Raw genomic sequence first — 20,281 nt, forward strand, 5'->3', positions numbered from 1 at the left:
TATGTTTGCGATTCAAGCAATACTTAAAATGTTCACTAATTAAAAGTAATTAAGTAATACTTCGTGATGAAAAAAATACAGGCCGTAAGTATGTACAACTACGGCTACTATGCAGCCAGTACAATTTCTGTAGAGCTCTTGGGTATCTTTAAAATCTTGGTCCAAGTTAACTGGTACACCCTGTATATATATATGTATGTATGTATCTATATATATATTTCGCAATTGAGTAAACAGTTCCACCTCAGTTGGCATATCACAGGATCTCTCATACCCTGTGGTGTTACACTGCATAGGGACGATGATTCCGCTGGGAAAAATTGTGCACAAGACACTCACGGCATGAACGACTTGTTTGGGTAGGTGAGCAGGCCCACTTGCACCACGTCAAACGTCTTGAGGTGCAGCCGCCGGTACTCGAGCAGCTTGAGGGTGATGAAGTCATACTTGAGCACGATCAGGCTGTAGTCGGTCAGGAACAGGAGCCGCTCTTTCTCCGTGTCCCAGTGGTCAATCCTGCAGGTTTGTTCCGCAGTAAGAATGCTGCTCCAGATCAACCAGTTACAGGCAACCAGCCCTACAGCCGGACTGTTCAACTACAGACAAGCTGCAAAGTGCAACAGTGCTGACATCATTTTCCACACAGACAAAAGGTGCCCATCACTAAAAATTTCGACATTTATTTTCTTGCATAAATCTTAATAAAACAGCATTATAAATCCAGCATACTAATCCACGAAGTGTTCTTGCCAGTCTACTGCAAAAATTTTCAATCGGTAAAAAGATCAACTACATATCAAAGTGGCATTTTCAAAGCAGCAGGAGTATTGATTTCATTGAGTCTGAAAAACAGCAACTATGGTATTTACTTGTGCACGGCCCACAATTTTTTTTTTCCGGATTTTTTTTCCACAGGCTGCCGGCTTTACACAAGGCAGGCTTGCGGCTACAAACAGAAGCCTCTGGAAATTGTTCACCTCGAGGCTATAGCACTTATGATACCTTTTGAAAAATACCACATGCTTTAGGATATAATATGTGTCCTGCAGAACACAGATGGTGATAATCTGTCACAAAAGGTCAAGGAAGAGCCTTGTTACTGTAAGGTTTATAATCTAAAAGACATGTTGCACAAGTCAACACTGGCATTTCCTTTCCTCGAAACATTCTTCTAAAGATTCACTAGAATCAACCAAATGTTTTTGTGGATCTTCCAACATGCTAAGAAGACATAATTCAGAATCTGGTGAAAACAAAAGCATGCAATTTCCGAAATACATGATTTCAACACATAGAACCTGAAAACTGCTAGGAATAGGATTAAATCTGTTAAAACTGAATTACTGATTTGTCATACATGATAAAGATCAGTAAGTTGAAGGAGGTGGTGTATATATAGGTGAGCAGGTGATCAACGCAGCCAAATTGCAAACTGTGGTTGTGAAGACAGCTCATGGCAGCAATGGGTTGCTTGAAAGGGATTACGGGAGAGGTCTGCCTAAAATCTGGTCCAAATTACCGTACCTTTACGTGCATAACCCACCTCCACATATAACCAGCACCCCCTCCTTACAATAACCTAGAAAGAACTAAGAACACCATGTGGAAATAACTGCCTACAACAACGCTCAAATCTCTATACAAACAGTTTCCATTCGCATATGCATGACGTGACCATGTCATACCTTCAGCCAGCGGCTCTGTTCCCTGCCTCTTCGGCGAATCTGATAATGTTCAGCTTCAGCTGCCCTGCAAAAGGCTGCCATAAAGTGCAGCCAAGTTCTGGTTCGCCAGTACTACGTGCACAAATCCCTAACTATTGACAGAGCCACAATGCAACACAGCAACCCGAAAAGAGGAGGGGAATGGGTGACCATGAATGAGGGGAGAAAGGATCTTGAACACGTGAAGATGGGGAGAGGATCGGGTTCTCTAGAAGGTAACGAGAAACTAGCTGGCAAATTACGCCTTCAAATTTGGCTTAACGACAGTGCAAAGCACTGTCGTTAAGCCAAATAGCTGGCCCCTTTACAGAGAAATGTGGGTATATCAACCTCACGGAGATGAACAAAAAGCTTCCACAGCAGGGTGAGAACTACAAGATGGTGCACGAGCAAAGCGATGATGAGGACATAGACACAAAGTAGTATAAGGACGAAGAGGGAGGCCAGGAAAGAGTAGTTTGCCGGCGCATGAATAGATGTTCCCTTTCAGGGGGCATTTGTCGCTGCATTCTTTACATGTCACTGGCTACAGTCCACAATGATTCAACATCGCTCTTTAACGTCTTTTTAAACCACTTCCACTTCCACACATCATTTTGCAGTGTCCCATTTGTATATAAACATGCAACTTGCACATACTGCTCGATCAATACATTTTGCTTGTATGGCTACAAAATGAACACTCATTGCTTGGCCCAACCATACTGCAGTACATGACTAAACGTCTGAGCTGTATCTGCACTCATACCAAGGGTTGGGTCACTTATTAAGCCTGCAGACGAGCTTGATGAGGCTGAGATGACTAACTCCTGCCCCTATCAACTTCTCCATGGCATCTTTGCATGTGGTTTCAATTGGCAGCACTGAGCCATGTCACACTTGTCCCTGGAATTTGGTTATTAGTGTCAATCTAGCTTAAAGGATACGAAAGATAAACACAATATCAATCTAGACCGATAGATGGCTCTACAAGAGACCTTGCAATATTAATTTCATGATGAGAGTTCGCAAGAGTTGCAGAGCAAATTGTGGATGAAAGGGACGCACAGTTCCTTTAGAAATTCTCATCACTTGTGCTGACCAGTATATCTTATATGACAATCTTAACAACTGCGGTGACTGTGCTCTGCCGGACACTACTACCCACTGAGAATCGGAGGTCTCCCAGGGAGGGTGCCACACTCTAGTAGAAAGTCAGCAAGAGACAATTGGAGTTTCGGAACAAAAAAAAGCTGGGAAGAGATTGGAATGGAATCATCATAGGCATAGGCAACTTTAAAGGACAAAGTAGGGATGGGTAGAATGATAGATTGCAATATAGACTTAAAACCTAGTTAGCTCGGTGCTAGGTGACTATGTGTCAGTACCTCAATGCAAAGAAAATGCTATTAGGGATCATCGTCATCAATTATCAAGGCATCAACGAAGTACTATTGTAAAGGTGTAGTATCATCTGTTACGCCTTATGCAGAAAAATCACATATAGCTGGCCTAAACACATTTGCTTCCTTTCTAAAATGCAACATAAACAATGCTTTCATTACTTACAGTTGACTACCAACTATATCAATTCATAAAGGACCAATTACACATCAGTGGATGCCACTACTGCATTTTTACATTGGCCACTAGAAACCTGTTCCACATTTATGCCATTTTCCAGGTTCTGAAAACTATGTTCCTCGTAAAAGCAATGCATCAGCCCTCTAGGAACACTAATGTATTACTTCATACTTGACTTGATCTTTACAATTAGTGTTACTTCATTAAGCGGGAAACCTCACTACTCATTACAGATAGTGGAAAATTTCTAAGTGATACATGGCTTCAAAGAGCAATGCATGTCTAAAGCTTCTAGAGCCAGAAGTACTATAAGTTTCACATTCTTGCTTCTTTGTTTGAGTTAAGCCCCATTGAAAGAATCTATGGGAAAGCCTCTCAGGTAAAGGGTAACACGTTCACTGCAGCAGCCCCTTATGAAACCTAGATTCCTGTGCGTGATGAACCACTGGGTCACTGGTGGGTCACTGGTCATATTGATGTGGTGCATAGTGGCCCACCGGAGAGTTTCTCAAGACTTAGATGGTGACCCACAGGGTATTCCCTCAAAGTGTAGAGAGATGGCACCACGATGCGCCAGATCAGAAGCAACAAGAATTTTTCTTCTCCACTCATTTCTAGCAAAGATGTCATTTGCATACTGCCGAAAGCCCTGCACAGCTGCACAGAGGGAATAACTGCTGTGACCCACTAGTAACCCATGCCGAAGCGAGCATACTAAAGCCATTTTCAACAATAAAGGCAATAGAACTGCATTATTCGATTACAGGAAAAGAATCAAGCATGCAGAGACAGAACACAGCCTCTGTGTGCTGCTTGCTTAGCGCCATCCGGTAACACTGTTTTTCTGCGCTCATCAACCAATCAGCATGTCAGTAAATGTTGCAACTCACTCTGTCAGCAGCCAGACACCCCTGAGTTCACCGTCGAGGTGTTTCATAAGCACCGGACTGCACTGCTCTGCCGCTTTCTCCACAGCACCTTCCTGCATGAATTCCAGAGGGAAGCAAGAATTTTAAAACCCTCAACGATTGTCCAACGTACCAAAAGAAAAAAAATATTAGAGCAACACGATAGGTAGGTTTAGTTGCAGCAAAGCTGCAGCTAAAAGGGCTGCACAATGCATGTGGTTCGTTGCGCAACATGCACCAGTTTACCGTGCACTGCACCGCAGCCCTCAACTGCAGCATAATGCAGGCGATGCTAGCCGGGGTGAAAAGGCACTCATGGAGGACAGAGAAGTGCTTCCCAACTCATGTTTCAACACAATGATAATAATCTTTCAACATAACAAGAAGGGCCTCAGGCACATCCAAATTCACTCTGGGCACTACTATAGCGACGTGTTTCCCACCTCCTGTTGGATTTGTTAAGATTACGAATTGCACTGTCGGACCAAGAAAGCAATGTTGTTCACGGCGCACTGCCATGGAAGTGTTTTAGAAATGTACTGAAAGCGCGACAAGCTACCGCTTAGCTGGAAAAGCGAGTGCATGCACCCAGTCATTCAGAAATTTGGTCAAGCAGAGAACACAGCCTGCACCTTGATACTTGGTCCCCAAGCACATGCAATACACCAGCAAAGCCTGAGCATTTCTGGCACTGGTGCCGTAAATCACATGTGAATCGAACATAGCTCGTATTGTCGTGGAAGTATGATGATGGGCATAGAAAGACGAACAGGAAGGCAGGCGAAAACGATGGTTCTTTAGAAGACAAACCTGCGCTCAGTAAGAGAGACATCATGAGAACTTAAACAGAGCAGAACCTTGTCTACCTTACATTAAACTCTTAAAATAATTGAGCTGATAAATAAATTGTGTTTCTTTGTGTTGAATGAAAACAGCACCTAACACAATGTGACTGAAGCAGTGGAGGTGCCAACATGCTAAAATGAAACGCAGGGAGGTAGAAACAAACACTGCTTACATTTTATTGCTTGCAAACATGACGTGTGATTTCATTACAGATCAGTATGTGTCTTTTAGCCCTCCACAACCATGCAGAAAATGCAGCAGGTTTGTGTAACTGCACAAGTGCCAACACGAATTCCAATAAAACCAAACCCTCTGAGACAAGGAGGATATCAGGTCTGCCATGCTACTTATAGCTTTGGAATGGTTTCCTGCCAATGATGCGCATCTGGTCATTGCAAAACTTTTTCGAAATCCTCGCACTCTCTCCTCATGAGCTCTGCATGTCCCATTTAGCCATAGCTGTGCTAGTCCTGGTGGCATTTCATACAGCAACACTTCTCAACATAAAGACATGTTTACAGAGGTTGATTCTAACTGCAATGGGTCTCCTGCATATCTATTCAAAGTTTCACGCTGCAAAAAATGAAAAGCTGTCAACATGCAGCATCAATTCATAAACTTAGTTTACTCCTTCAAGGAATGCTTAACGTGCTAAAATGGTTACTTAGAAATTTCACATGGCACACCAACCTACCCAAATCTTTGAAATTTCTCAAGCACATTCCACCAGAAGTGCATTTTATCCCTACAACATTTCATTTTAATAGTATGCCTAGTGGTTTGCAAACAGAAGACATTCTAGTCCCACCGACTACAGCTCACAAAAGCACAAGTACCAATACTTTGAAAAATTTCTATAGTGTCCTCAAAGCACCTACAACATTGAGTTTCTTCAAATTGCTCCTCCCAAAGACATGGACTCATTTCTACCAAGTTTCATTGTGATATGCCAAAATCTTATGAAATGGTGCACTGAACTTGCACAGCACACCGTAAAACTTATAAAGCCGGTAATTTCACGCAATGCGCCTCGTTACCCCACCACACACATTTATCTTTGCCCCTCAAGCGCCCTTGATTGACATGCCCTCCAAATTTCAGTGTGCCAACTCCAATGGCTGTTTCAGTGAATTTTCATTTATGTTTGAAATGGACAATCTTCAAAGCATCTAGTTACCCAAACTGTATTGCTTCAAATTAGGACTCTCTCAAACCCACTAGTAAGTGTGGAAACAGAAATGCACCTAATAGTTTGTTTTCTTGTGTCTGCATTTTATTTAAGCATGACATTTTACACAAATGATACCGAGCCTAGTGACAAGCTCTTGTCAGCTACAGCTGTTCCCAGCTGTGCACTTATCTGCGCTTTCAACCAGACTCTGCCAAGCATTTCCTCTTGACAGACTTGGAGGAGACCATGTCCCTCAACATAATTGACGCTGACAACTGATATAGCTAACAACTGACGCGACTCCACTCACCCGTACTGAGAAGTACTCCTTTGTCTCCTCCTCTGACAGCTCCCGAGAGAACTGCCGCACAATGCTTGACGTTGACGCAGTGGATGCATTTTCGGCAGTGCTCCCGGAATTCCCATCCAAACTACCTGCGTCTGATCAAAGAGTTGAAGAAGAGAATTTCAGACAGCAATTACAGAAACAGTCCAACAGCACAAGGACGATATGGGGATGTAGGGTAGTGAAACACATAGGCACTGACTTCCAATGCTCATTTCCTGTGTTCCTACTAAAGAACAGAGGCGCTTGATTTTTGTCAGCCACAACCACAGTGAAGCCAAGGACAATGAAACCAAGAAACACATGCAGGTAAATTAGGTGTGGTTGTAATTGACCTTCATTGTTAAACTGCAGCATTCACAAAAGACAGAGGACTCAGGTAAGTTAACAAACAGGCACTGCCTTGCCTGTGTACTTCATCTTTTCTGCAAGTCACAGTTTAACAAGGAATAACTACCAACTCGCCCAACTATCAGTATTATTGTGAGTAGTGCAGAAGCAATGTGAAAAAGGAAAAATCAACGTTCACGTAAAGACAACTTGATGCCAGGTGGGAGCCAAACTCATGTCTTCCACATTATGCATGCAGTCTTCTACCACTGAGCCATCCTCTCATCCACTTTCTTGAGTATTTTGTGTACACACACAAAATCTCGCCCTGGAAACGTTAGCCAGTGCTGCTCGTAGCCAAGGCGGTGGATGGGGGACACCTGTTCAAGCACAGGTGTCACCTACTAAGCAACCTTAGCTGCAAGCAACTGGCGAATAAACTCTCGTATGCTACGTCACACCACCAAGTCTGCCAAAGTCAACGACCTCGCTAAACCGTGAGCGAGAAAAGCAAAGAGAACCAAGGGGCGTGATTTGACAAACAGCAAGTGAATTTATCTCCATCACTGTAGTGTAGAAAATGGCAGAGGCTCGAACAAACAAGCAATTTTTGTATGACCACATGAAGCCAATGGACAACATGCCTGTCTTGGAACTTTCGTGCCTGCTTTCCAGCTAATATGCTTGTGTTCACATTACAGATCAAAACAAACAAAGAATAGCAGGTGGGCCTTTCATATTTGCTCAGTGTTTTCTTGTGTTACTGCCTGATGCCTGCAATATAGAGACAAAGCTTTTTAAGGCCCAGAAAAGATATTGTTTTTAACAAATGTGAACTGCTGGATTTATACATACTGCTATTTTTCCAAAGCTTAGCAAAGCATAACTCAAACGATGCTTCGATGATACTATTTGGAACTTCTCTAGAAAATCTATGCCCTCTTTCCAATGCAATGAATGCAGTAGCTATGCCGCAAGGAGATGCAGAAAATTAAATGTTTATGCTGTCTGAAAAATTATGACAAAGGTAGATCAGAACAACATGAGTGATGCAAGCATCACTCTAATCTCCTACATTAGCTTTTCCACATTATCTTCCACATTTCAATTGTACTGTGCACTGCAAATGCAAGTGAGGAAGAAAAAATGATGCAGTGGCAATTAAGTGGTAAATGAGAGAGAAATGTGTTAGGCATTATGTCGCACCTTGTTGTTGTCCTGGATACATGGTTTGAACCATGTTCACCAAATTGTAAAGCGTTGTTTGTGAGCTCACTCGACACACATCCTGCCTCTTCGAGGAGCCAAGTGCAACTGACAGTGGTCCAGAACAGACCATCATCAGTTGCACTATTTATATATGTGTAAATCTATATCCTTGGTGTTATGTGGTCGTAATTAACAAAAATCGCGCACCTCTGTGTCCCTTGCTCTCATTCATATGTGTGTGTAACATATATATATATATATATACACACATACACACACATACATTTATCGCGTCATCAGCTTCTGACACTTCACACACTTGCACTTTTTCCCACTTTAACACTCCTCATGCCAACACTAAACCAAACACACTAGTGTTTTTAAGTATGTGTCTGTATCATTATAAACGATACAGACACGTATTGCCCCTCACTTCTTCTGGATGGCGTGCTTTACTTCTTGCTAATTGTAAGTAAAATCATATGGCACAAGGAACTGTTGAAGAGTGACCTTGGGAGCATAGACTCATTTGTGTACAGTAAAGCCCACCTTCATTATAGTGTACACATGTTTTTCTTTGTAAAGTTAACTTTTCTGACAAATTTTTAGCACAGACTTACTTTGGTCAACAGAAATATTTGCACCTGATGTTGGCAGCATACACTAACTTGTGTGAAGTGAAGCTCACCTTTGTTACAGTAAAAAAAACTTTTTTGTTTCCAAGTGAAGTTCGTCTTTCTTGTAGAAACTTTTTGCATGGTACTGTTTATATAATCATCAAAATCATTTGCTCTAAAAAGAAATTTCATCGTCACGGCAAGCAATTATTTTTAATTTTTTTGCCGTCCTTAGAGGGTTCAGCAACGAAGCCCAACATTTGGTTACTTGCAATGTATTTTTGCACATCTAATAATACATAATTGCACCCAAGGGCCATGAAACGGCCGACACAGCTGAGAGGGCTTGTTTTTCTCTCACGGCCACCCAGCGGGATATGTTGCTGGTACAATGATTAAGAACATGGCCATGTCATAATGGGCAAAGTGTGTCTTATGTCTATGTAAGACATAAGACAAAGAAATTAACGAGAAGAAAGGGGGTTAACCGAGGGGCCCGGTTTTTATTAGTCATGTCATAAGAAGCGAACCAACACTGACACCAAGGACAACATAGGGGAGATTACTTGTGCTTAATAAATCAAATAGAGAAACGATAAATTAGTGGAAATGAAAGTGGATGAAAAAGCAACTTGCCGCAGGTGGGAAACAATCCCACAACCTTTGCATTTTGTGTGCGATGCTCTACCAATTGAGCTACTGCGGCGCCGTTTTGCCATCCACTTTCTTGGGTATTTATGTTTCCTAGTAGAACCCTGGGAGTGTTAGCCAGCGCCACCACTCACAAACCTTGGCAGCAGATGTGGAGCATCCCTTTTGCTGCAGGCATCACGAGAACTTGATCTTTTTGGGTGAAGGCAACGCACCCCAGGTGGGGATCGTTCCCCACCTGTGGCAAGTCGTTTTATCATCCACTTTCATTTCCATTAATTTATCGTTTCTTTATTTCATTTATTAAGCACGAATAATTTCCGCTATGTTGTCCTGGTGTCAGTGCTTGCTGGCTTCTTATGATAAGACAAAGACAGGTTCACATACTTGTGCATGACTGAGTATGTGTGAATGGCAGCATTCAAAAAGTGGCAGCCATGACGTCCCTTGTTGCTTAAGGGCCCTCTGTGCCCTATCACTTCCATTATAAGCTCATACCAATGGTTGCTTCGGGGTTGGTTCTGGACTGCACCCCTTTCTTAAGCCTAATTTCAGTAGAATAAACTCAGCCATTTACTTTGAACTTAAGCTCATGCAAAATGCATTCTCCTTTTCAGCAATGTCAAAGCATGCTGAAAGCATTGCCTCAGAGATTATGGGGGCAGTGCGCCACAGTTGTCACAGTACAGTTGCCACAGTACAACACCACAACCTCACAGATTATGCAAAACCTGTTGTGCATACAGAACTTCATGACACTACTATTATGAAAGCGGACAGTGTGTAATAAGAATAATAAGAACATGATGACAGCATAAACAAGCAATGGTGCAACACACAGTAATTATTGCATGTATTTATTTCTCCTTCTGATTCTACATCCAGTTAATTTCTATTGCTCCGAGGGAGTCATTACTAGTGAGGTGCGATGCGGGCGCCACCTAAGCTTAACAATGAAATTTGAACACAGAGGCACTTCATCGTTTCAAGAGATGCGAGTAATTCTGTGCTCGTGTATACCAGCAAAGCTAGCTCTAGCACACTTATAAACATCTGTGAGGCTAGATGTACCTAGTTTATTTAGGCTGTGGCAGTCATGTGTGTGGGAGTGTCATGCGCCTACTCCCTTCAGCATATTTCTGCACTATGATCATACGCTTGCCACATTCCCGTATCAAGCATGGAGGTGACCATGAAGCCTTCCTCCAAAGCACTTATGCATAGACAAGATGGCAGGATTTCTGCCAAATTAATCTCTCCCATTCGGTGTCCCTGCGCTTCTAGTTATCGATTAATGCGGCCTCACACTGCAGTGAGCTAGTCTTTGGGTTAGTTGAGATGGTAGACTGACTTTCCCAAAAAGTTTCGATTCCACAGGGTTCAATTCCACAGATCAAGATGAACATTTTTATTCAACTGCAAAGCTTCCTTGGTAACTTTGCGCTACTGTTGGGTGGAATTGTGTGTGATGAAATCCATGTCACACACTGGAATGCGGAGAGAAGCTGCAGGTTCAATGTGTAACATACTAAGTACAAGTGTGAGATCAATTCAAGGCCATGGGGTCCACATTTTGTTGGGGGTGAAATGCAAAAGCACCCATGTGCAGGTTCAATATGTAACATATGTAACAGTGGGTGCACGTTAAAGATCTCCAAGTAGTCAAATTTCCCTTGAAGTCCCCCACTACAGCGTCCCTCATAATGATAGCTTGGTTTTGGCATGTAAGAACCACATAATTTAAGTTTCAAAATGTAACGTGCCCTCTATGCTGCTCTGGGACACAGTTATGAAAAGGTGCAGAGGAGAGGAACAGGAGCATGTTCAGACAAGTGTTCGCTTGGTCCAGTTGGTTAGATCTTATAAAATGTGACACCTAACCAACACAACCAAGCCATGGACTATACACTGACGAGTGACAGAGCTCTTCTTATTCGTCCACACATTTTCTGCTGTTTTCAGAGTGGAATGAGTGTGAGGCAACTCCAGCTGCAAGTCTGCAAACAAATGACTTACTGAAAGCCCTTGAGAAGAAACAAACCCACATGTACTGGGCAGATATATAAAGGGGATCCTTTAAATGACTAAGAGAAAGTTGTTTATCACAATGCAGACATTCGCTCATGCTGTTGGAAGGCTCCAGCCATCTACCACATGTATATTAACAGATGCTGTCGCAAGGAAACAATGTGACGTAAGCCTTGAAGTAAGCACAGTGTTTCCTACAGAAATGAGTAGAGGAAACATTGGTGCTACAGGGCCTGCAAGTGTGGTGGTTTAGGAATTGATAAACAGTACAAGCATTTGCCTAAACACTGCCCTTCCGGATTTACATGGCATTGCGACTTTGCAAAATGATCATTTTCAGCATGTTTCGCTATCCATGCAACAATATGCAACAATAATGTGTGTGCACCAACACTAGTTGCCTTGATCTGTTTAGCGAGCTGTGAAAAATGCTGGGCTTGCAAAGTGTGAAAGGTAAATATCAATAAATGCTGAATTATGTCACAACAAATTCGGAAGCCACGGGCACGAAGATCAGACAAATCTGTGAGTTAATCATCATTCCCATGGCGCCCAACGATCGCAGTGCCAGAGTTAACCGTCGTGATTTTGGTAGGAAAATCTAGGGAGGCAAGAACAGACGCACTGATAGAACAGATGAGGCAGCAATAGCGGCTGACACAGATCGAGCGGAGAACAAGTGTGTGTGTGTGTCTGCGGGGGACGGGTCTTCGTAGAACTAAAATCCGCTGCTTGAAGCCACCTGCGCGGGGAGAAAGCTGGCTCGAAGCGCTAACGCAGCCCGGCGAACGACGGAAGCGGAGACGCTAACGACGCGCATTGCGGAACGAGAAAGTACTGTCTGCTGACGACAGCGATGCAGACGACGAAGGCGGCGAAGTGAAATAAAAACGCGAAACAGTCGACGTCTGACGCTGGCTCGACACTTGATCCACGACGATAAAGCACAGGATGTTCAGTAGACACCACCGTCTTCCTACGCGGTGTAATAGGGGCGGCGAAAAAAATGCGGCAAGCAAAAGTGAATCGTTGCACACCATAGGGTCGGCACAGCCGAAACAATCGCGATGCATCGAGGAAAATAACGGTGGTGGAGGCAATCTACTCGCTGCACTTCGGGCGCACAAAGCTTGTGGAAAGCGCCCTGCTATGGATAGGCTTTGCCAGTCAAGCAGCACATTCAGATGTTCCGGAACGTTGGTAGCGCGTTGTAACAGCCAATTGCCGAAGATGCCTTCCTAACGGCATCATTCATTAGCCGGGCTTCAGAGCTTAACAGACGCAATGCTTACGAAGAAAAGGGGCAGAATTTGACGGGACGCATGCATGCATAATCGCAAATAGATACGGTCACTCATGCGCAGATGCGTAATAGGACGTTAAATGCGGATATGGCTGCGAAATACTAGGAGTAAGCTTAGCAACAAATTCTGCGAACCAAGGCCACACAAGCTGGGAAGCAACACCGAATGTGTGCACGCACCTGCTCGGCAGCGAGTGGAACCCAGGCACGATACATCGACGCCGTGCTGATCCGCCGACGGTTGTATCGGGGAAACGGCCTCAGTCGTTTCCTGGCTAAGAGAAAGCGTCATGCCTCTGAAGTCAGCTTCTGGGAAGTCTTCGAGTCGTTCCACGTCACTCAGATCACCCGGACTCGGGACGGTGTTTGCATTTCTACTAAATTTCGGCAATCCTAATCCAGCCATTGCGTGCAGACGGGCATAAAAAGCTCGTCGGCTTGTCTGGGATTGGAATGGCTGCACATCATTCGCTAGCAATTAAAAATGTCAAACTCGCCTCATTTAGTACAATTGACTGTGGTTTACTTCTACAACATCAAAATGATGCTGATAACTTTTGCATTTACTTTGTCGTGCCGATTTAATAATATAAGAGCCGCTCAAATACAGTTTCGGTTTCGACAACTCCTTTTTGAGATCGCTGCATTGTTATAGTTCTTGCCCTTCCTTTATGGCTGCTGATGCGAGTAGTCGATTTAAGAGGTTGCGACTTTGAAACAAATACATGGGCAATTTTTGCACCGCCCATGAGCCAAAAGTAGCAGAACACGTCATGCACGAAACTATGATGACATAATGAAGCTTTGAATTCCCAATGCCAGTAGAGCTGCCATTGATGCTCTTTGATCCATGCATACCATATGATGCACACCCCCTATATTTGCAAATATGTAAGCTCTGGCAACGCCTATATCTGGCTCTGTCTCTCTAGTTAATTGAACTCCTTTAATTAAGCTTGCATTTCCAGACAAGCAAAAACGTACTGAATGAATGGGAAGACTCCATGATGTTCTGAGTAGGCGGTGTCATAGCCTCCTAGATAACTACATCTGGGAGGCTATGGTGGTGTGAGCTTGCGCAAGTCCTGTGCTGGATACGGACGCTGCAGGCGTTGTAAGGGAGGCGCGTCTAAAAGCGAAACCGTTAAGAAAGCTTTCAGGTTACCAGAGCACCAGACGTATGACACACGTATTATTATTATTATTATATTATTATTATTATTATTATTATTATTATTATTTGATATGAAAGCACACATACAATGCACAGAGAGGGAAATGGGAAAGTAGCAGGCTGGCAACTGCTGCGAGAGGGGCACAAAGCCTGCCTACTTTTTAGGAAGGAAGGAATTGAAAAGGAAGCTGAAGATAAGAAGAAGGGAAGTAAAGAATAAAGAAAAAGCACGATGACATACCACAAAGACTAAACAAGAAGAAATTGAGCACGCTAGTAGAAACAGAAGAGAAAAAAAAACAGGCAGGAAGGCATGCAGGTAGGAATGTAGAAGGAATGTAAAAATTAAATGCAGAACCGAAATCTTAAATAAAGTGGTTCCTCACGAAGCCTCTCATAAACGGAAGGTCAAGCCAGTTTCTTGTAGAAAAGTAAGCAGGGCGCGGTGATCCTGGTCGCGTCGAGAAGCACAACCACTTGGATTCATGTAATTTTCAAGGGTCGCACCCCCGCAGGCCAAGTAGACTATAGTCCCTTAGTAGCGACGTACGCTGCGCAAGGAGAGCAGGACATTCTAAACATGGTGCCCATGTATCTCGCAGATACCACAAGAAGCACACGACGGACTGTCTGCACGCGTCTTTGCTACCAGAACAGAGCCAACCCTCAACTTGAGCAATAGAGCTGTAGCACAACGGGGCAAGCCTCGACCACGAACACGGGGAGGGACGGATCTTCTTGTAACACCCTGGTCTGGGTTCATTGAGAAGTGGTCGACGAATCAACACACCGAGCGTCGCCTAGCCTACACAAAACTTCCGGACAGTCACACTCGTTGTGAGCACAAGCGGAAGCGAGTCGATCGGCCTCTTCGTTTCCGGCAATACCTACGGGTGCGAAGATATCCACTGGCCAACGATGGGACAGTCCACCAGATGTAATTCTGCTGGCAGACTTAATGATGCTACGCACAATTGGGCGACCACCGTCACTTCTCTGTAGTCTGCTAAGGGCAGTGCTTCAGAGCAACAACAGTGCACTGCCAGCTCCGCAGTTGTTGATGAGGCTGAATGTGGTATGCGAACCAGCCTTCGCAAGTCAGTCGAAGAGCGCAACAAAGCTACAGAAGCGCCTTGCCCTTCGCTGTGTACAGATGCGTCCGTGAATTCTTTATCGTATTCTTCAAATATTTATTCGAATAAGTGTGAGTGGGCCGATTGGAATAGTGCCGGAACAGGGAGTTCAGACTTCTTGTGTATTTCAAGAAGTCTGAACAGGGAATACATAATCATAAACAGGGAATACATAAACAGGGAATACATAAACAGGGAATATGCATTTGCTGAATGCTCCCAGAGGTGTAACTGAAGCAGCCCCTTCAGAACTGCCAACGTTTTTTTTTTTTAATAATGCCACCCTTGTCCCATATGTGAGAGAATGGGCGCTGAATCTGCCCAATAAATAACTAGAGCAGTCACCGAGCGCTTCTCGAGATCGAAGGTGAAAAGGAAGAGGGCTCCCGAGAGCGCGCCCTGCTCGCGGAGTTCGAGCGTGCCGCGTTCCGTCGCCATCGGTAGCAGCAAGGCCGACGTCGTCGTTCCTTCAGCCAAGCCGGCGCAGCTACCGACGTTCCGAGCAAACCCGAAGGCGGCGAGGGGAACGCCACGCGCCGACATGACCGCGTGCCGCTACTTGACGGGCTTTCCCTTCGTGGGAGAGTACACAAGTATCGAGTTCCAGCAGGAGGTGCCTATCTACCGTATCTGCTCGCTGTGCGGCGCGGTACCTTCGGAGCTGTACCTGACCAAGTGCTCTCACTTCTTCTGCCCCAAGTGCTTCGGCAAGCTGCGCGAGGCGGACGACACGTTCGTCTGCCCCGTGGACAACGAGCGGAGCATGCAGGACCAGGTGTACCACGACACGACATCCGCCGACATTTTGAAAGGGTTCCGCGTCGCCTGCCCAAACAAGGCCAACGGTTGCGATCACGTGGGTCCTCTCAACGGCCTGAAGGAACACCTGAGCGCTTGCGGTCACCAGGGCGTCCAGTGCGGCATCTGTATGAAGGAGATGAAGCACCAGGATGTCGCGGCGCACCTGAAGCTGGAATGTTCGCGCACCTTGCAGCTGCAGCAGCAAGCCGGCCCGCAGCAGCAGGAAGCCGGCGAAGGCTCCGGGGTGGCGGGCTTCGCCGCCCGCGCTGACGACGGCACGCTCGTCTACACGGGTGCCGAGGCCTGCCAGATCAGCGAAGTGCGCGAGAAGCTGGACGACGTGTGTCGCGAGGTGAAGTGGCTGAAGGAGAACTTCGCCGAGTTCGAGGCCATCCGGAGCACAGTGAGGGCTGTTCAGGATACGGTCAAGAACGAGATGAAGAAGATGCGCGAAGATTCGGCCGTTGCGAACAAACGGATCGTCACCAAGATCGAGAAGATACAGAGCTATCTGAAGGGCCGGATAGACAGCATCGAGGACCGCTTCCGCTCGAGCAAGTTCGCCTGGCAGGTGAACAACTTTTCCAAGCTCAAGGAACAAGTGTTCGAGGGCAAGGCCAAGTCCTTCTTTAGCGACGACTTCTACGTGGGCATCCAGGGTTACAAGATGTACCTGGGGGGACATTTTGCCGAGAAGGACGAAAAAGGCAACATTTGCCTCAGCGTGTACGTCTACATCACCAAGGGACCCTACGACCCTACGCTGCAGTGGCCCTACAGAAGGCGCAGCACGTTCGTGATTGTCGATCAGAAGAGCAACACGTACCACAAAATTGCCGAGATTGTGCCAGAAGATCTGGGGAAGGAATTGGAGCACTGCTTCCAGCGACCCAAGGACGGTGAGAACGAAGGCATCGGCTACACGGCCATCATGACCCTGGATGACATCGAGAACCCTGAGAACGGGTACGTGGTCAACGACTCGTTCATCATCACCTTCATCACATGCGACACGTGAAGAGCGACCGAGATTCAAGGACCAGCCGGATTGCTGCCGATGCATGTCCGCTGGTGGCCCGACTGCGCAGGCGAGTCGCACTTTGGTGGGCGTCTGGGCTCCGGCGGTTTTGGCGCAACCACCGACAGCACGTTTTAGCAAGCACTGACGGAGCACGTGACTGGGGAAGAACCAAGCCCATGAACGATGAAATAACCTTGGCGGTGTTTTGTGCTTTCTAGTTTTGCATGTAAACTTTTTTTTTCTCCTTAAACACAAGAAAATCTCTTGGCCACAGCCTTTCTTGCAGGCTTGCACATGCGTGTCATTGTACGGGGTTTGTGAAGTCAATAAACACACTTATTCTGGGTCTAAGGTGTTGTGGTTGGGGAAGGCTAGACTAACAGATCACATTTACTTCCAGGAAACTACGACCTATATGCCGTTTTGATAGGCGAGGATAGCTGATCCTACCTATAAGACAAACAAATCTTGGTCTAGGGCACCAAGTTAAGCCATAAAGCTTACGAGGTTGAGAACCATCGGCTTTCGTGCGTGCTGTGCAATATGTTTTGCGGGCTTCGTTCATGTCTGTTACTTTCTATTGTTGGCTCTGACAGCGTTTATCGTTGAACACAGGGCTGCGAGGGCGCATGTCTATTAGTTGTGACAAAATAGAGCTGCTGGGTATTCCATGGTCTAATGAGCAGAGCACCACGCTGCTGTGCTGAGGGAACCAGGCGCTGACCGAAAGGGAAAGTGTGGCTGCAAGATCTAACGACCACCCGGAATGATGCTGATGCTGATCATGCCCTTAATGAGTTTGGCGCATACCAACTCACAAGGATTGGCCACCCGGAATAGGGGGATCAACCACCAAATTTAAGACCAATAAAGAACGTTTTCATTATCATCGTCATCTGGGTTAAAATGTCGGACGAACCGGGATCACTGAATTCAGTTAGCTTTTTAACTGCAGCAGCGGGAGCTTGAAGAGAGAGAGAGAGTAAACTTTAATGAACACCAGCAGTTCTGTCGGCTGGGCCTAGGCCTCCCACGATGGGACGTCGAGGTCTTGCCTCTTCGCCGCTTCGTAGGCCTGCTGGGTCGCCCAGAGTTGGTCGTCGAGATGGGAGCTGCGCAGGGCGGCGTGCCATCTCGACGAGAGGGTCACGGGATTAAGCTCTTGGTATTGATCTTTGCACTCCCATAGCATGTGGGGGAGTGTTGCCGATTCAGTTTTACAGATCTTGCACGTCTGGCTCGGGTAGATGTCGGGGTATATAGTGTGATAGCGTGTGAGGGAGGGGTATGTATTCGTCTGTAGCAGGCGAAGGGTGGTTGCCTGTGCCCTGTTTATGAGAAAAAAATTTATTATGGAGTTTTACGGGGCAAAACCACGGTCTGATTGTGAGACATGCCGTAGTGGCGGACTCCGAAAATTTGGACCACCTGGGGTTCTTTAACGTGCATCTAAATCTAAGTACACGGGTGTTTTCGCATTTCGCCCCCATCGAAATGCGGCATTCATGGCCGGGATCCGATCCCACGACCTCGTGCTAGCAGCCCATCACCATACCCACTAAGCGACCACGGCAGGTCTTTAAGAGGAAGATGACTGTTAATGCTATTACCGCTGCACAACATCCCATATATATATGTTGTGCCCCAGAAGTTCTCTACACGAGATTCTGCTCAGTTGTACTAAGTGCACATGGGCCAAACTGGCCACTGCTACAAGCAACAGCGGGAGGTTGAAGAGGAAGAAGACTCTGTCCGGCCGCAAGGATGCCTCTTACTACACATTATTTGACAATGTATGTAATGACAGTCTTTTCACCATTCGATTCATGGCCGGTCCTCCAGAGTGAATTGTGCAATTTCATTAAGGCACAACAAGGACGCCTTTCGGAGGTGGAATTTCGGAGTGTTCCTACATTGCCTGAATGCTAATCGCATTAACGACAATATTCATCGTCAAATGATTTGGGCTGGAGTTTTTTCATACACCTGACTTGCCACGCGGCATATTGTTGGGAGGGAAAGCACATAAATTCACTCGTGAATGAAGGGGACTTGAGAAGCACTCAAAAGGATGCCGCCGTGAATGTGAACGTGGTGTCGTGTGGAGTTCCGGTGGCATTTACATACCAAAGTTGTCGTACTGTCCGGTGATGTTGACTCGAAGCATTTCGCTCGATGAATTTTAAGGGCTGTTACGTGCTTCCTGCAAGGCACATTTCCTTCTTTACGCTAGACTTCTCAGTTTTTCTCACTGCTTGCACTTAGAGGCATGCGATGAGGTTTAACGAAGGAGTTCCTCCTGGCGTTAGAGTGTTTTTCTTGAATGTGCATTCGTCATGTTAAAGTGTGGCTGGAGGAAATGGGCTGCCTCTTCCATGGCTGCCTCTTCCAGCTGTCGTAAGTGACGTCGAGCTGAGACCATAGACAATTGCTTGATATAGGTTATAGGTATGTGGTATTCTTTTTAGACATCTCGCACGTGGGACACTCAAGGGGTCGTCATGCTAGTCGGCTCGTTTCCCATTAGTTATTAACCCTGGAGGCGGTCCGTTTGATATGTTCGTCCTTCACAGGGTCAAATGTGCGACGAACATGCATACCCTGCGATGTACAAGGTCACCGTTTTTTTTTATTTGTGACGAGGTGACGTATTTAAATTCATGCGCGTAGAGCGCATGCGGTGCAAGAGGAGCCAACAGAGCGCTAGCTTTTCTTCCCTGTCACCCATTAGCGCGCTCAGCATGCCCGTCGAGTAGCGCAAGGAGACATCTATTATTGCAGCCTGCATGGTCCCCTTCACTCAAGAATCCCCAGTGGCATGCCACCAGCTAGGGTGCCCCGATACCACGCTTCTGCTGACATCGAGGCACCCTATAGGCACCGCCGCTTTCGACTGCCATGGCGGAAGAAATCGCCGAAGCCTCTCCAGCCACACGCCATCATGCGAGCAGTCTGTAAAAGCACCTTTCACGTAACCACAGGCAGTTCTCGGAACTCCCCGGCCACCTTTTTCGTCCCCACCGCGACGGATACTACTCGTCGCTACACTGTGGCGTCTTGGGCCATGCATGCCTAGCGTCGCAAGTCCTTGGCGGACGCCCGACAATCGTCCCATTTCTTTCAGCTGCTGCATTCCAGGATTTCTTAGGTTTGGGGACGCAAAGCACCCGTGTACGAAAAGAAGCGAACAGGTACGCAAAAGAGAGGTACAAGCTTTTTTTATATGCTGAACATGTCAGCCTGGCTAGTCGCCTGACTTGCTGGTCCAGGAGCTGGGTGACGATTATACATACGCGGTGATAAACACATAAACAACACGTACAGTCACACGCGTAAAGAGAGAGATGCAAATGAGAGAAAGGCAGGGAGGTTAGCCAGAGTTACAACCTTCGGTTTGCTACTCTGCGCTAGGGGAAGGGAAAAGGGAAGTAAAGATGGAAAGAAGAGCGGTGACAA

The 20,281-nt window shown here is 45.9% G+C and overlaps 2 protein-coding genes across 3 annotated transcripts in view; one reads left to right on the plus strand and one right to left on the minus strand.

Annotated features, from left to right (window-relative positions):
• The window catches only part of LOC126525097 (tumor protein p63-regulated gene 1-like protein), a 45,244-nt gene extending 32,097 nt beyond the window's left edge, over nt 1–13,147 (minus strand). For both annotated transcript variants that reach the window (XM_050173158.3, XM_050173157.3), the window contains exons 1-4: nt 12,877–13,147; nt 6,523–6,653; nt 4,178–4,269; nt 340–516 (exon numbers count right to left, since the gene is read on the minus strand). In XM_050173158.3, the coding sequence (XP_050029115.2) occupies nt 340–516; nt 4,178–4,269; nt 6,523–6,653; nt 12,877–13,102 (626 nt within the window). In that variant the 5' untranslated portion in view covers nt 13,103–13,147. The remainder of the gene's footprint in view (nt 1–339; nt 517–4,177; nt 4,270–6,522; nt 6,654–12,876) is intronic.
• Nucleotides 13,148–14,994: 1,847 nt separating this feature from the next.
• On the plus strand, nt 14,995–17,176 carry LOC126525094 (TNF receptor-associated factor 6-like). The gene has a single exon (XM_050173156.3). It carries the CDS (start codon nt 15,545–15,547, stop codon nt 16,820–16,822), a length of 1,278 nt encoding a protein of 425 aa, XP_050029113.1. The 5' UTR covers nt 14,995–15,544; the 3' UTR covers nt 16,823–17,176.
• Nucleotides 17,177–20,281: the final 3,105 nt, after the last annotated feature.

Source organism: Dermacentor andersoni, chromosome 3 (genome assembly GCF_023375885.2).
Source record: "Dermacentor andersoni chromosome 3, qqDerAnde1_hic_scaffold, whole genome shotgun sequence".
NCBI lineage: Eukaryota > Metazoa > Arthropoda > Arachnida > Ixodida > Ixodidae > Dermacentor > Dermacentor andersoni.

Coding starts and splice junctions, on each gene's coding strand:
- LOC126525094 (XM_050173156.3), top strand. CDS start 15,545: ATGACCGCGTGCCGCTACTTGACGGGCTTTCCCTTCGTGGGAGAGTAC.